Source organism: Balearica regulorum, chromosome 8 (assembly GCF_011004875.1).
Source record: "Balearica regulorum gibbericeps isolate bBalReg1 chromosome 8, bBalReg1.pri, whole genome shotgun sequence".
NCBI classification, from domain to species: Eukaryota; Metazoa; Chordata; class Aves; order Gruiformes; family Gruidae; genus Balearica; species Balearica regulorum.
The window spans coordinates 1,293,221-1,309,128 of record NC_046191.1 but is presented as its reverse complement, the minus strand read 5'-3'; the positions used below and the strand labels follow the sequence as shown (position 1 = coordinate 1,309,128).

General features: G+C 50.3%; 1 protein-coding gene across 1 annotated transcript; it reads right to left on the bottom strand.

Annotated features, from left to right (window-relative positions):
- Window positions 1-2,745: 2,745 nt before the first annotated feature.
- Window positions 2,746-15,322, bottom strand: PTGER3 (prostaglandin E receptor 3). Its single transcript, XM_010311135.2, has 2 exons — window positions 14,399-15,322; window positions 2,746-5,917 (listed from the first exon to the last, which is right to left on the bottom strand). The coding sequence occupies exons 1-2, from the start codon at window positions 15,233-15,235 to the stop codon at window positions 5,630-5,632; spliced, it is 1,125 nt and encodes a 374-aa protein (XP_010309437.2). The 5' UTR covers window positions 15,236-15,322; the 3' UTR covers window positions 2,746-5,629.
- Window positions 15,323-15,908: the final 586 nt, after the last annotated feature.

The following is a 15,908-nucleotide window of genomic DNA, read 5'->3' as shown; positions in this document are numbered from 1 at the left end:
AACTTCTTTACTGAACGCCTGAGGAGGAAGAAGCTGCCCCACGGAAGGGGGGGCCTGGTTTGCGGTTGGGATTTGATAGGGACAAGTGCAGGAGCACGCTGGTGTATCTGTACAGCGCACAGATGGCCATGCATATATATATGTATAGGAAATAAACAGCATTTCATGTATCGACCGTCAGCCGAGCTCAGAGCCCGGGTTAGTGGAGCCCAGCACTACTGGAGGGAGCTGGGGAACGTCCTGGGCACGTGGGGCTTGGGGGGCTGGAGGGCCGAGGGGTCTCTGCGAGCCAGGGGAACACCCCTGCGGCCTGGGGTGTACAGCTCACGTAGGCGATCCATCGTCCCAAATCTTTTACTGCATTGGTGTCATCTAAAATACTTCACTGACTACGGAGCACCTTACCTGCAGGCGGTCAGATGCTCCCACCTCCCAGAGATCAGCTCACCCCTAAGGCCGTGTCGTCGATGCCTGGGGTACCCCAGAGGCACACGCACTTAATTTGAAAATTGTTACCTTCTGCCTTTGTCAAACCAGTATTCTTAAAATACTCGGTTCCACATCATGACAAATAACAGCTGTTGCATTTAATTTTTTTAATTGCATTGGTGGATCTGTTAAACAAAAACAGGGCAGCACCTGCACCCCAAGAGCTGGGACGTGCCCCCCGTGAGATCGAGCACCGGCTGTGGCTCTGCACGGAGACTCACGATGAGCCACAGATGGAGGAAGCACGTGGAAAACCACCACCCACTTCCCCAGGGCTTGCTCGGCCCCGCGGGGCAGAGAGCCGAGGGACGTGGCCGGGGGAGCCGGGGGCGAAGGGAGGGCAGTGCCCAGGATCAGCTGCTCCTCTGGGGAAAACTTCATCAGGGAGCCCGGGCAGGATCTGAGCCTGTAAAACGCACTTCACGTCCCACCAAAGCTCCTGTAGCGCTGGGCAGAGACTTGTGCGTCTTGAAGAAGCTGTTTATCCTCGCAGAGAGCTTTCTGCCGTCTCTGGGCAACCAGACCTATCGGCTGTTGCTCTTCCTGCTGCTGTTCAAGATAAAATAGATTTGCTTTCTCTGTTCCCATCTCTTTCATTTCACGCCCTTTAATGCTCTCTTGCATTCTGCTTTTTAAAAAAAGTCGTTTCCTTGCTGTTTGGGGTTTTTTTGTTGTTTGGGTTTTGTTTTTTTTTTTTTTTTTAACTGAGATCAAATTAGCTAATAAAAGGAAACTTAAAAGTGGATGCTCTGTGGGTCCAAGGCTGGATGGCGAGGAGTTTCTCCCACCGTGACTCGCGCCGAGTGTGGAGCTGCAGCAAGGCTGAGCCGGAGCTGGCTGGGGGGCCGCGGGGAGCTGTGCCGCAGGGCACGCACGGCCGGCTCAGCGCGGCGGCTCAGCTGCTGCCAGGGGTTTGCTCCTAAACCCTCCGGAGGAGCCTGTGCGAGGCGGTGGGACGCTTCCTGAGACCGGCTGCTGCCTCCCTCTCCCGGCACCGTCTTCGGCAGCTCCGGCCGCCAGCGCTGCTCCCTCGCGCCTCGCCATGGGGCTGAGCTCGCCCCGCTCCGGTCATGGGAGACCCGGCATCACCCCACGCTGCCCTTGGTTCCCCTTCGCGTTTACCCCCGTTTGCCTTTTCCTGACTCATGGTTTCAGCCGTTTGGTACAAGGAGCGTCCCTTTTTATGTCGAAGCATCCCCGTATGAGGTTGTTCGTGCTCCGCTCAGGTCCCCCAGCAGTGAAAGATTTCGCTGCAGCAATCGCTGTCGATTGCCCGCTGCTCATGTTTGCGCACTAATAGGTAAAAATTAAGCGATGGTATTTCCAGTTCTGCAGTGACACACTCGGTTGAGCAAATTTCAATAAAGGTGCTTTTGATACCACCACCCGTTTCAGGGTTTCCACCAGCCTGTGGCCATCGACATCGAGTCCTGCACGGCGCGGCTCAGGCTCTGCCCCAGCTGCAGGAGAGGTTTACACCATAAACAGGATTCTGCCCCGGGGCACCCGCCCACCCACGGGACGCTCCAGTAAGTCCTTCAGGAAGGACTCCTTTTTCCAGGAGGATCTCCTTTCAGGACAGCAGCCAAGAAGAGCTGAAAGGTGACCTTCGCTGGGCATCGCTGCTCCGTCCAGGAGCTACTGGCCGTCTCTCTGGGGTGTCAGGCCACACGGAAGCGGGCTACCGCCCGTGGCAAGTGCTGTAAAGCCATCGGGCCGGAAGGGAACGGGCAGGGCGTTTGAAATAAGGGGAAATTGCCCATAATCATTTGTTTGCTGCTTCTCTTCTGAAAGTCATTTAATTTAACTCGGGAGAAACACGTGGGGACATTGCACTGGCTCGCCAGAGGAGCACGACGAATTCTGTCGTGGTGGCGGGTTGGGTTTGGTCATCCTCACGATGCTTCCAGCACAGTAGTGGAGTCTTCTGTACCAGCCCGCTTCCGAAGCTCAGAAAGTTTGTGTCAAGGTACAAAATGTGAGTAAAACAAGGTAATAACGTAAAACGCAGAGCCCGCACCGGGGCAGCAAAGCGGCCCGACCTCCTCAGCGGTGCAGCACGGTTCCCGCAGGCGAGGGCACTAGCTGGAAGACTGCGCAGATAAAATCTGATCTACGTAAACGTGCCAAGACCTGTTGTATTGTACGAGCAGAGGGGTGACGGGCGGGCGCGGCGGGCTCGGCACAGGCTGCTGGCGCTCGGCGTGACGCTGTGTGCCAGGCAAGAGCCATCAAGGAAACCAGGACCAGTTATTCTGCCGAACTTTTATTCTGACTGATACGACACACATGGATTTGGTACATGAACAAGCTAGTTTTTAAGGTGAACAATGATCTCAAAATCATTTTTCCATATACTACAGTTCCCATAACATCTTTGACAGAAGTACAACATATTATAACCAGTATGAGAAACGCTGCTGTAGTGGAATTTAAATACATCACATAAAAGGCATCTTTGAAGAAACGCAACAAAAAGACATCTTCCCACTCAGACTAAATGGGAAATAAAAGCTTTCATTTACGCTTAAGCTCTTTGAATTGGTTTGTGAAAGTGCGTTCCCCCAGCCGCGTCCCGTTACGGCAGCCATGGCTGGCAAATAGTGCTTCAACCCCTCCTCTGTAAACAATTTGAAAGCAGACATTCCTTCCCATTTTCTGATACGTAAAGTAGCTTCTTCATCTCACCGCACCCAAAGGTGGGCAGAACTGCCTTTTTCCAAACGTAAAAGTGAAGTGTCCTGTTTCACTAAAAAAAAGGCATGGCCTCCCAGACTGATTTGCAGTGAACTGAAGTGGGACCACCCCGACACCGAGGGACCACCAGCCCACGGCCGGTTCCTCCAGCGCCGGACGCGGGTCCCTGCCCGCAGCCGTCTCCGTGCGTGAGCCGTGCCCCGTGCCCACGTACCTGAGGGACCCCCGTGGGAAGAACGGCACCCAGCCCCGCAGAGCTGCTCAGAGGGGCCGGGCTGACTCCCATCCCGACCTCCTCGCGGCGCTCCATGCGTCCCGCTCAGCATCCCGGAGGAGCTGTGCGCTCCGCAAGTGCCGCTGCTCAGAGAGGTCCTGACCCAGAGTGATTCACTCTGACTGTTAAGGTCATCCTGACATATTTTACAAGCCACCGGGTTTGTTTATTTGTTTGGGAAAGCTAATGTACACAAACCGAACGAGACGAATGCTCTGGACACAAGAACAGGCTTTTTATATTCCCAGATAATTTTTTTAAAAAAGCATGAATCCTGCAAGGCACTTTTTCAAAGAGAACGAGTAAAATTTTTATTTCAGCGTGTTCCCCAAAGTGCTGGTCAGTAAATGAGCTGGGGCTAGCAGCACCGTCGACACGTGGACGCATGCGGTCGTTGTGCTCAACACCGGCTCATGCACAGTAACAGAAAAAGGAATTTATTTCATTAAATTGAAGAAGGTGATGAGTACTGATAAAAGGCAGGCAGTGTCTTACAAAACGTGCCTCTGGTTTTAGGCTGGCTCTTGAATTAAAAAGACAGACATTAGCTGTTAGGTTGCACTTGAACGCCACCCAGATAAAATTAGATTTATGTAGACAGTGGTTTCTGCTGTCAGATTAATTATTTTTGTTTGACTGATAGGAAGATAAGGAATTAGACAACGCGGCAGCAGAACAAGAAAAGTGAGTAGCTACTTCTATAAACAAAGGAAGAGAAATGAAAGAGGTTCTGTGCAAGGAATTCCTAGCAGATGCAGGATTACATTTGCCTTTAGGGGCCCTGAATTTGATACTATATGGCACATAGTATATGGTGTACACCTATACGATATATTGTATTTTATTCTATTTGCATCTAATTTCACCCAAAAAGCCATGAAACAGGAGACAATAGAGGCTACCATCTGCAAATGGGTGAAGAAAACCAGGAAAAGATGTAGCCCTTTTAAAAATAAACTTTGGATGTGACACGGATGGATGAGAACTCAGTTCTCTAATAAAACCTGGAAGTTACCTGGGGGAAAGACCTGACTAATGCACACACTTCTACCCACCTCTTCCGTCTGCTTTATTTCAAAAATTCCCAAAGCTGCCATATCTCCCAAATTTGTCTTTTTGGAGGAAGGAAGAAATAAAGAACCTTGGGGTACTATTTTGGCCACTTTGTAGGACATTTTAGTAATGAAGAAGTTTTGAGCGGCATCCCCATTACTTAAAAACCATTCAGATGTTCATTTTATTCCCGGACATGTGCATTTCCAAATAAAACAACTCATACGAAAACAGTATTTTGTTTACAAGGGCTTTGTAAACCCTTGCCATTAATCTAGAGGAAGAAGAACATTTACTGTCTGTTACAACCTGTTTATCACCCTCTCCATCTGCTCAGAGCAGTTTTATAGTGTGCTTTACAAACAGCAATTCTTGTTATGCCTGGGTACTTCACGGGCTGCTATTTAAACCCCCCGGGGATTTCTCACTTGTGCTGTTTGCCCCACTGCTCCGTCCTCTTCGGCACATGAGCCTATTTTAGCATCCACGCAGAATGAGGATTTATCAGGACAAATCCATGCGTCACGAGACTCGTGCCACCTTCAGCTCCCAAAGGAGAATGATGCACCATCATCGGTGCAACACAACCTTTTCGGTTTTAAGCCACTGAAATCCAAATAAAGTCTCCTAATTTTGTCTTCCTTTAATTCTTCTATTTTTTGCCCCTTTCTTCTGTCCCTCCAGAAAAATGGAGGAAGAAGGACTCTCTGAAGGCGATAATCTGAATATTAAAATATGTATAGGAGTGGGTCTCTTCAGTAATTTAATCTGCTGAATCTGTTTCAAGTGTCCCCTCATAGGAAAACCATTTTTTCTACCTTAACACAAGAAAATTCCCTCCAAACTCTATTTTACGCACACAAAACGTCATGTTCTGCAGCTCAGTTGCGAATGGCAATAACAACAGAATGTAGAAACAAAATCAATTCCTTCTTCTGTATTTGAGAATTTTTGGCACATTGGATAAATAATCATTTGGCACTAGAAGCCCACTCTGTAACACCACCTTCAGCTATTTATGCGGATGCTAACCTGTTACAGATACCCCAATTCACAGTAAGATTTAAAACTGCTCGTTGGCAAAAGCAGGTTCCATGCAAAGGGATGGATGTTCCTTCACGCCGCTGTCCGTCGGATTTCCTCTGACAAGGTGATCGATCTCTCTTTCCACTCGTTGTTGGAGCACTTGGAGACAGCGTTGGCTGCTTGACAGAACTTCTGGAGGAGGATCTTTCTGAGCAGCAGGTAAACCCACGGATCCAGTATCTGGTTTAGCGAGGCCAAGCGCACGGCTGTCAGGAAGAAATTGCATTCTCGGTGCAGTTCTGAGCTTTGGGCGTCACCGGAGAATTGCTTGCAGTGTTCCAACGATGTGTGGCTGAAGATCATCTTCAACATCGTGACCTAAGGAAAGTTAGGAGGCAAAGGCAACGTATGTTAAGAAACTGTTGCCTCTGTATCACTACGTGCAAATATCCCTCACGACAAAATCCTGACAAAAATTTTTTTTCCTCCCTCATCCAATTCAAACTGTGATCAGAGCAAATAAGCACTGAGAGAGCAGCCCAGTGTGCGTGTGTAAAAGGAGCGACAGACGTGGTACCTTTCAGCTATCACTCGGATTTATTTCTAATCTCACGCTCAAATGAGGCAGCACAAGCTGCTTCCCTGCAGAGACACAACAGAAAGCTGTGTGCTGCATCCCAGAGGTTCAAGACAGCCTTGGCTAGAAAGGGAAGCTACTGACCTTGCAAAATTGACTTAAAGGGACTCATTTTATCATTATCATATTAGCACAATTACAAGGACCAGCTGAATAACTCATGATGAGTAGAGCTCTTCAAAATTATGTTCTGAACAGTAAATGTCAGGAAAAAGAATTTCAAATACAAAAATGTCTTCATTTTCTTTAAAGCTAAGATGTTTTATTCTATGACTTCTAAATTTTAGAATTTGATTTCAAAGTAAACTACTCTGATTATGAACTGAGCCAAATTAAAAGAAAAGGGTTAATAAAGGTGTTTTAGGCTAGGAGTTGAGAGTCAACAGAAAAAAAAAAACCCTTCTTTTTTATCAAAAGCCACAGACTGCTGTTTGTATTAACCTGACCTATTTTTCCTCCTTTCCCCTCTCAGTTCAGCTCCCCCAGTGAGCAGAGCGATTTATTTAGGAGTCTGTTTCCCACAGCATCCAAAACGGCATGACCGAGACGCTACGTACGCTCACAGAAGCAGAGCTCTCCGTAAGTGATGGCTCCCATACCTCACAGCACAGAGCAGCAAGCTTTGCCCTGGGAGCCACGAGCTACCTGCAGGTTGATTTTTGGGGATTAAATGGGGTCCTGCCATGGGTATTACGTGGATGGCATGTGTCAGAACGTAAGCACCAGTCACCTTCTCTTTTTCGTGGTGCCGAACCATGGATGCTGCAACACTCACTCATTGATTCAGAAAAGCCACGGGTGAGGCAGCTTTGATTAATACTTTATCCCCAAATCCATACTCTAAGGTAATTTTATCACTCACACTTCCAAGTGTCAGCGGTTTTATTTTTCCTTTTAAAAAATATCATCAATATGTTAGCGAAGATATGTGCTCTTGGTACGGTACAGGCAGCAGGGAGGACAGCACTATAACGATTCAATCAATTAAAGTAACAATACTTTTAAGTCCTCATTTTCCAAATTAATACATAAACATGCTTTACAGCTATCCGTGCCATGAGCCTCAACCCACAGGGTCATCTTCAGTCTAGTGTGACAGCCCAGAGAGGTGAGGCACTGCCGGGGCCGCACACAAAACCTGTGAGCAGCAGAGATCCCAGCTGGGATCTCCAGGGCTTCTGCCATCAGCCTGCTGCTCGTGCGGGTAAAACCAGCGAGAAGCCTTTTTTGTCTGGGGTTTTTTTAAAGCTGGTGAGAGAGCTCACCAGAGCTGGTGGTGTGATATGCTAGTATATAACCATGGGAAATATGAATCACATTTTGAAAGATGCCAGATAGATATAATTTTCCATGGTGTGGTCAGTATCTGTGGCCTGAAGTTTTCTCCTGAGCTTTCTGTACCAACTACAGCTGCTTAAAAATATATCCCTTTAGAGGCTTTCAGTTGCTTCTCTCCAGGTAAGTTACATTACATTTTGTATTGCAATGTTTTTTCCAGGAGCCTATAAACACAGGGCTGAAAACGCCTCCTGAGCAGGCACCTGCCACACACCTTGGTGCCAAAGGCCGGCGTACCAGCTGCGCCACGGGGAAAACAGCCGTGCTCTGACCCCGGCTGTGACGCACCACGACGCTCGGGTACTCTAGAGCACGGAAAAAGGCAGAGCTGATGCGAGGAGGGTGCATCTTCACAATGTCGGCCAGGGAACTGCCCGCAGACCTTCTGGCTGGGTACCGGCCCCTACCACCGCCTGAGGTGAGGCAGCGTGCAGCGACCTGGCGCTTGGTGCTGCGCTCCGAGGGCACGGCTACTGAACACCTAACTTCTCCTGCGCGGGTCCTTTTTCTGCTTGCAGATCTCTTCCGGGCATGACTCGAAGACTTTGCCTGTCTGAATTTACTGTTTGGAACTCCTGCAGAATTGAGATGCAGCAGGTCCGCCCGTTTTGATGCGTCTGCTGTCAGGGAGATGGATAGCCACGCACAACGGCTCTCATTCACTGTCTCTGCAAAGGTCAGTGGTACCACACGCTAAATAAACTGGCGGCCAGTCCTGAAAACGCAGGGAACAGCCCGAGGGACAAGACTGGCAGTCAGTTATTCACAGCCCTGTCCAACTTCTTGACTCCAGCCTTTCGCAAGAACCAAGACAACCCCCACCAGCAGCGGCACAGGCCGACTGATCCCAGACAAGGTTTTCCCACAGCAGGCTGTCTTCAGAGCGGAGTGTCACCCAGAAAGGTCATGTCTGGACCGCTGCTGTCCCCAGAAACTGGAACAGGCAGAGCAAGAGTCACCGGGAGCAGAGGCTACGGGGGAGGATTTTTCCATTCAAAGGGATATTCTGGGTGCCAGATCAATAACCGTGTGTTGACCTTGGAAAGACTTAGATGAGTCCGGAAGACAGGGCAGCTTGGACAGCAAAGTAGAATTGTTTTTGTTTCTTTTAATGGAAGCAATTGAGGATTCCATCTACTACATTTAATTTAAATAAAAATGAAAATAAGTAACCATTGGTAGAGCTTTTTAAAAATACGGATAGACACAGATCTGGACTAAATCAAACAGCCACTGTGCACCAGACCCATGCCACCACAATCCCACCACTTCCTCTGCCACCTCCGGCTGTTTAGGACACTGTCACCGTCACCGCTCGGTCTATGCTGCCTGCAGCACCCGCCCTCTGTGCCCAGCGGAGTCGGGCACTACCCACCCCTGATGGGGACCGCAGCATGACCACGCAGCATTACGTGAACACGCTGTGCCCACGTTACCGCCAGCGGAACCCACACTGCATCTGTCACGCCCAGTATTCGGATTTATTTCTCCCAGATCAGCTCTTCTAGCTCTTCCTTTGGGAACTCTGCAGTGACCCTTGTTTTGCAGACCTTGTTGCCTTGTTCTTTTGTTAGTGAACCCATGGAGCTACAAAAATATTAGGCTAGTAACGCACATTTCCCAAGCAGACAACTGCTGCCTATTTTTGTTTTTATTACATAATATTCCTTTACTGGAATATTTGTTGGGCCAACAATTGCTCTACTGGAAATTTTGTTTGTTTGATATCCTTAGAGGTTGTTAATCACGGCCTGTACTGGTCTTCTAAATGAATTAAAAGAAAGACTGCAAAAGGTAGAGGAACAACATCAGGTGGAATAAAGTCAATGGAACTACACAATTTATGCCAATAAAAAATTTGGCTCAAAACGCATATACTAATATAGTTGATAAGTGTATTTATTCAAGTAAAGTAGATGAAGCTTTACTATTATCACTGAATGTAGTTGTATAATAACATTAAACCTCCACTGCTCTGGTTTTCCAACTTGCAGCCAACGACAAGACGTGTTGTGTTTTGTTATATATCTTTACGGTGTTTTAATAAAGCTGGACTGTAGTACACAAGAACTTTTCAGGGTTGTTGCACAGGCTCCCCAGCTGGCAACCATCACTGTGATATATCACCGTTAGCTTAACCTTACATGGGCAGCCTGCGTTACTGCAGGGACTCCCAGGCAGCTCACTATTATATTGCAGAGTTTAGAACGAACTTCCACTGTAGCTAGGGGGAAAAAAAACCCCAACAAAACCACAAAAACTTTCCCAAAGATATTTTTCCAGATTTACAAACTATGTTGGAAATTGCTGCTATCTGCAGTAAAAGATGTTGAATAAAACAGTTGATGTGCTTAAACGTGTGTATTTTTCAGCCGAGCAAGAGCCAAGTAGCTGGTCTGGAACGTGGGGTAAGAGTCTGATGGGAAATTCCTGGTCCCAGACTGTAAAATCTTTTCTTGAGATAGCTTCCAAAAAACCAGACCTGTTTTCTATGCATCATGAAGACAGGAGGATTCATCCTCTTACACTGCTTCTCCTCTCCCATTAGCCCTAATCTGTTGCTTAAATAATTCTCATAACACATAAAGCAGCAAGTCGTAGAAGGAATGGAGGAGTCTCCTGATGAAATGCAGAGTGGCTGCGGTGAGTGAACCCCAGAAAGCCACGATGGAGAGGGTATGATTTTTCCTTGTAATGCCTGAGAATACCTATAGTCACGTACCATCTTGTTTTAAAATCAAAACTGTCATTTTGATTCATTTAATTTCTAGGACTCTCTCCCGCCGCCGCTGCTGGAGCTGAGGCAGAATGCAAGACTCCGGCTGGAGCAGCCAGATGCCCTTACAGGCTCTGCCTGCGGACCCCTGAAGCAGAACTTCCCATTGCCTGGCATGGACGTGGATGTCTTTTGTAAAGCAGACACGCTGCCTGCCGCGGGCAAAGCTACGGCAAGTCCAGCCAACCAGACCACAGAGGGGCACGTTTGGCATCTGCACCACCTGAACCTTGGTTCACCCCCTCACGGCAGCTGCGCGTCCATCAGATCGACAGTAATCCAGAAAGGGTCTAAGTTATACAGCAACCTTCTTGCCGTAGGGGAACGCAACACCTCCTGGTGTGCGGGGACCACAGACGTACCAGCACGCCCAGGGAAGGGCTGCTTCTCAGAGCCGGCTCGGCAGGAGGCCATGCTTGTCTGCCTTCGGGCAGAACCGCGTGCAGGGCTCTCATCTGCCACCCCATGGGATGCTCGCTGGCAGAGCAACCCCGAGCAAATCACTTCTGTTTCTGAGAAACAGATGATGGTGAAATCATTTGCAGTCCTCTCAGAGAATTACTGGGGAAGGCTGAGGGTTTTAATAAGACGTTTACAGAAGGACAATAACGCAGGGAATCATGGCAAGGTCCCATCAAAGTCTAGCGGGATTCCAACAAATGTGGTCAAATTCCCACCCCTTGGTTGTGACCTTATCTAGACAAACAGAGGCCAGGAAAATCCAGTCTCTTGGCCAAACTGAAACGATCCGTATGCTGGGGCAGTTCTGAAACAGGCGGCTCTTTCAGCCTCGGGTGGGAGTGGAGCGGGAAGAGTTACCGAGTCACAGAAAAGGAGTCATCCATTTTCCCTGCAGCTCAGTGATAGCACTCTTTTTTCTCTCTAAGTGAAGGTGCTTCCATAACTATGGTTTGCACATCTCAAAATATTACAAAATAATATATTTTAAATAAAAATACCTGTAAAGGAGAATGTATTTAACTTCTGTCTAACAGGCTAAGGAGAAGAAGTGTTTTAATAGGAAAAGCAGCAGAATACCTGAGTGTTTTGGCTTTAAATAGCCTTGAAACAACTCTGTGAATGAGTAATTTTATAGCCTGGAGCTCTAAAAGAATTATTATGAGAATTCCAGTTTGTGCTGCACTGGTGTTTCTGTGCAATCAAGGCACAGCTTCCTCTATTCTACCTCAGACTCATTCCAATCTGCTGTCAGTTTAGCTCAATGGTTACGCTCCACAGGTGAGCACCAAAATAAATAGAAGATTAGCGTGAACTGGAAACCACTAACAATAAAGCAGTATTTTATTTAAGTGGAGCGTTTCCCCAGGTTCTCCATGCTGAATTCAGGCAAGATCCTGAGTGCCCAACAAAAGGAGAGAATGCCTGCACTATGTATGCACTTCCTCTCTTCTACCAAATCCAGCATAAATCAAGACAAGGCAGGACGCTTCATTAAGCCATTTAGAGTGCAGCCACTATCGCCAGAAGTTACACTTTTCTGTTAAATCACATTTGATTTTGTCATTTTCATCAACAGATCAAGTCTAAAAATACTGTCTGTGTTAAAGGGCATTGTTTGCCTAACAGTAACAGTTGTCAGAATCCGTTAGTTCTCAGTTATAAAACTCAGATTTCCCTTTTTAAAAAAACCAAAAGTCTCCTCTGCAAATCCCTGGATTCCTATTTCAACTAAATTTCTTACAACTGCTAACTGATGCAGCTATGGGTTAAACGAGTTCTACAATCTGGCTTTCACTGAAGATGCACTTGCACTACTCCACGGTCGCTCTTCCAAAAATCTGCCCTCTGATTCCTAATCCCCACTTTGTAGTTGTACACAAAACGCTGAAGTGTAGGTATAAAAACGCTTCTGTAGGCATTACTTGATTTCGAGAATATGAAGACTGGAGAACACGCTGACCAGACACAGAAGTTTTGCAGAACTCTGCAGAACAAGCTATATGCTTTCAAGCGTTGACCCCGCACAGGGAAGTGAACTGTTTTACAAGCTCGCTCTGGATTATGGCCGTGTCACCCAGCGTGCAGCAGTCCTCCGCACAATCGTCAAACGCGTGCAAAGGGTTGCCAACCAGCACCGCTCAGCTGGCCCTGCCGCCGACTCGGAAGAGCCAGGCTCCTCACCAGGGAGTCGCTTCACCTCCTGTGGCCAAACCTCGGAGAAGCCCTGCTCTCTCTTAGCAGCTCCCGAGGTTCTCTGGAGGTGCCAGCGGTGTTTACAACAGGCTCTCTGACCTGGGCTCTGCGCCATTAACTCACCCCATTAACACTGCCCGCAGATCTGTTCAGCAGCGCGGGGGCAGCTGCATCTGACTTCTGACTGTTAAATCTGCAAAAATGCCATGGGAAGCAAACCACCGAGAGGCACGCTTGCATCCTCGCTGATTTTTCTGAGCGCTCGGGTTCTGAAGGAAGAGAAAAAGCGTTCCTCATCTCGGGGATCTTCTCTCGATGCTACAAGGCTGGTTAAAGCCTCAGGTGCAATAGCTTGGTCCCGGGCTGGGTGAGGGAGCAGCATGGGAGGGCTGGGCAGAATCTGCGTCCCAACGGAAAGGCTACAAAAGCAAGGGCTGAGAGGCAAACATACTCCCTTCATTTAATAACTGCCTTCTAATTTTTTTCATCTGTTTAATTATGGACAAGCATGCAACAGTTAACTTCTGTTAAAAAAATCCTACTGTTTTCCCCTGGGACCTAACCGCACGCGTCAGCAGGACACGCCGCAGCAATGGAAACGGCCAGCCAAGGTGTCTGGGACTGCAGGCAATGGATGCACGGAGACACCGGACCAGTGACAGGGCACTCTCCTGGTGCAGCTTATCAAACCTGACATTCCTTGGGGCTCGAGGAGCAGAACAGTATTCTTTGCTCTCAAGTTCTCACTGAATTTTCAGTGTGGTTTTACAGTTTATTTTGGCACAAGCTGTTAATGATCTCTAGAAAGTTAATTTACAGCCTCTGACCTATTTTGGGGCGGGGTTGTTTTGGAGATTTGATGGAATTTTAATTAATTTACAAGGATACCATTACTAAATTAAACTGTTTTCTATTTTTACCTCATCCCCATTGGCCGTTAGCTTTGCCAGCCCCGCTTCTCTTGTCACTATGTATGAGACCCCAAGTTCTCTGTGCACAAGAATCCTTCTCCAGCCATAAAGCACCTTTCACGTAACTTCAGAATTACCGTAGCTAGCCTTCAGCCCTTTCCTGGTCCAAGTACAAACCTCCCCAAAATCATACTGTCCTCAGAGAGTGGAACAAGCGGGCCTTTTCTGACAGAGTGCCAGACTCCCGAGCGTGCCCTTGTCCCACCCAGCAGAAAGAGACGCTGATTCAGCTTCCTCCGCTCCTAAAGCGCGAGGAGGGGTTTACCCCAGTTTGACAAGAAGGGGCTTACGTGAGGAATAACAAAATAGTGGAAAGAAATGCAAGGGTCCTTTAAAAAAACAAACGGAAACAAAAAGCCCAGAATGCCGCTGTAAATAAGATACAGTGAGCAATTTGCTGAAAACCAGAGGGCACTTGCAAAGTCACCAGTCGAACCTTTTCTCATAAAGCATTGCAGTAAGCTTTGCTACAGGGTGGGAGCAAATAAAACATTGTAAATGACTGTCTCCCATGAGCAGGGGGCTCCATCACAGTAAGGTCTCGATAAACTTCCTCACAGGTTCCCCTAATGAGGAACAGGCAGGTTCTGGTTACCCCCTGGGCCTGCCACCTTCAGAGCCCTGTGGTGTTACCAAGCAGGGCTGTGTGGGCAGGAGCACAGCGTGCCCTCCCTGCCTCTGCGGTGGGAGGCTCGTGTTCCCCCCTCCAGTTCCTTCATCTTACTTTTCCAAATACACTGTGCTTTGGCTACCCCCTTGGACCTCTCCCAGCTTCTCTCCTACCAGCTTTCCACACCTGACCTCCCCCCGCCTCTGTCCCCGTACCCGCTTTCTTTCCTCAGAGGCCATTCACGGCCGCACTGCCCATGAGGAACCTGAACCACCAGTGCCTCCCACCCTGCCCAGGCTCTCGGGGCCGCCCTGCCCTCTGCCTTGAGGGAGGAGGCCTGGGGTTCCCCATGGCGGGCGGCAAGGTGACCTACCAGCAGCGGTGACCAGCAGGCTGAGAGGACACACATGATCCCCAAGAGCTGGATCAGTGTCTCCATGGCGATTCGCCCCCACTGCTTGCTGGAGCGCGACGCAGTCGCTTTGGTCCGACAACGAGACACCAAGGCCTCGATGGTGGCCAGGTTGCACGCCACCGTCACCACGAGGGAGAGGAGCCCCAGGATGGCGAAGGTGGAGGCGAAGACGAGGCTCCCGGTCAGATGGCTGTCGCCGGTGCTGATGAAGCACCAGGTGCCGGGCCACTGTAGCCTGTACTGGCCCAGGCCGGCGATGGGCAGGAGGGCGAAGGCGAACACGGCCAGCCAGATACCGAGCAGCACCATCTTCGTCACCCGCGTCTTCATGTGGCTGGCGTACCAGTGGGGCGCGCGGATGGCCAGCGTCCTCTCCACGGCCATGGCGCTGGCGATGAAGAGCGGGCAGAGGCCGAAGACGGTCATGCTGAAGCCGAAGAAGGTGCAGAGGTGGCCCGAGGGGTCAACGACATCCCAGGCGCGGTCAGACAGGTAGACGGAGATGACGATGGGGCTGGTGAGCAGCTGCCCCAGCAGGTCGGTGAGCGCCAGCGAGCCGATGCACAGCAGGAAGGACCGCTTCCGCCGGCTCTCCTTGGCCCGGTAGCTGCGGGAGACCAGCAGCATGGCCAGGGCATTGCCCACGATGCCCGTGATCATCATGGTCAGCGGGAACGCCACCGAGACGGCGCCGCAGCCCTCCGCCGCTCGCCCCGTCCCGTTGCCCCGCTGCTGCCGCATGGCGCCGGGCTCCGTGCCGTTGGGGCCGCTCTGGCACTGCGGCCAGCTGCTCATCCCGGCGGACTACCGCGGCGGCGGGGCGCCGAGGGGCCGGCCCATGGCAGCGAGGCGCACCGGGGCGAGGCGAGGCGCAGCACTGCCTATCGCGCAGCGGGCGGGAGCCGTTTTAAGGCGGGGGGCGGGCGGAGGGGGCCGGCCCTTCCCGCCCTGAGGGGAAGGGAGAGGCGGCACCGCGCGGCACCGTGCGGCACCGGCGTCCCGCCGTCCTCAGCCGCGGGGTCGGGAGCGCTGCCGTGCCGCGGGACGGCTCTGGGGGCCCGGCCGCACCCCGCCGCGGGGACGGCTCCCTCGGCCAGCCCACTGGGACGGGGCTCCCGGCCGGCCCCAGCGCCGTCGCGGCGACGGGCGCTGCTGGAGCCGGTCCGTGAGCGCGGCTGCCCCCGGGCGGCACCGCGGCTGGCCCCGGGGCTGGCGGCGCTGAGGCCGGGCCGGGTCTGGGGGGGCTGCGACCCCCGGGGCGGCGAGAGGAAGCACCGGTTTGTTACTTCCATTTCCCAAACTAAGCCTGCAGCACTCTACAGACTGTTTTTAAATGCATGCGTAAGCTATCTCTTTTCCCAGTAAAACTACCACTCGTTTTGATAACGGGAGGGCAGGTGAAGTTAGTAAATTGTGCAGGACTTTGCTCAAAGCTGCTGTCAGTGAACGGTTACAGGAGCATTACTGC

Excerpts from the sequence above, each read along its gene's own strand:
- PTGER3 (XM_010311135.2), bottom strand. The coding sequence starts at position 15,235 with ATGAGCAGCTGGCCGCAGTGCCAGAGCGGCCCCAACGGCACGGAGCCC. Across the intron at positions 5,918-14,398 it reads CCTGCTGGTCACCGCTGCTG|GTCACGATGTTGAAGATGAT; the intron begins GTAGGTCACCTT and ends AACTTTCCTTAG.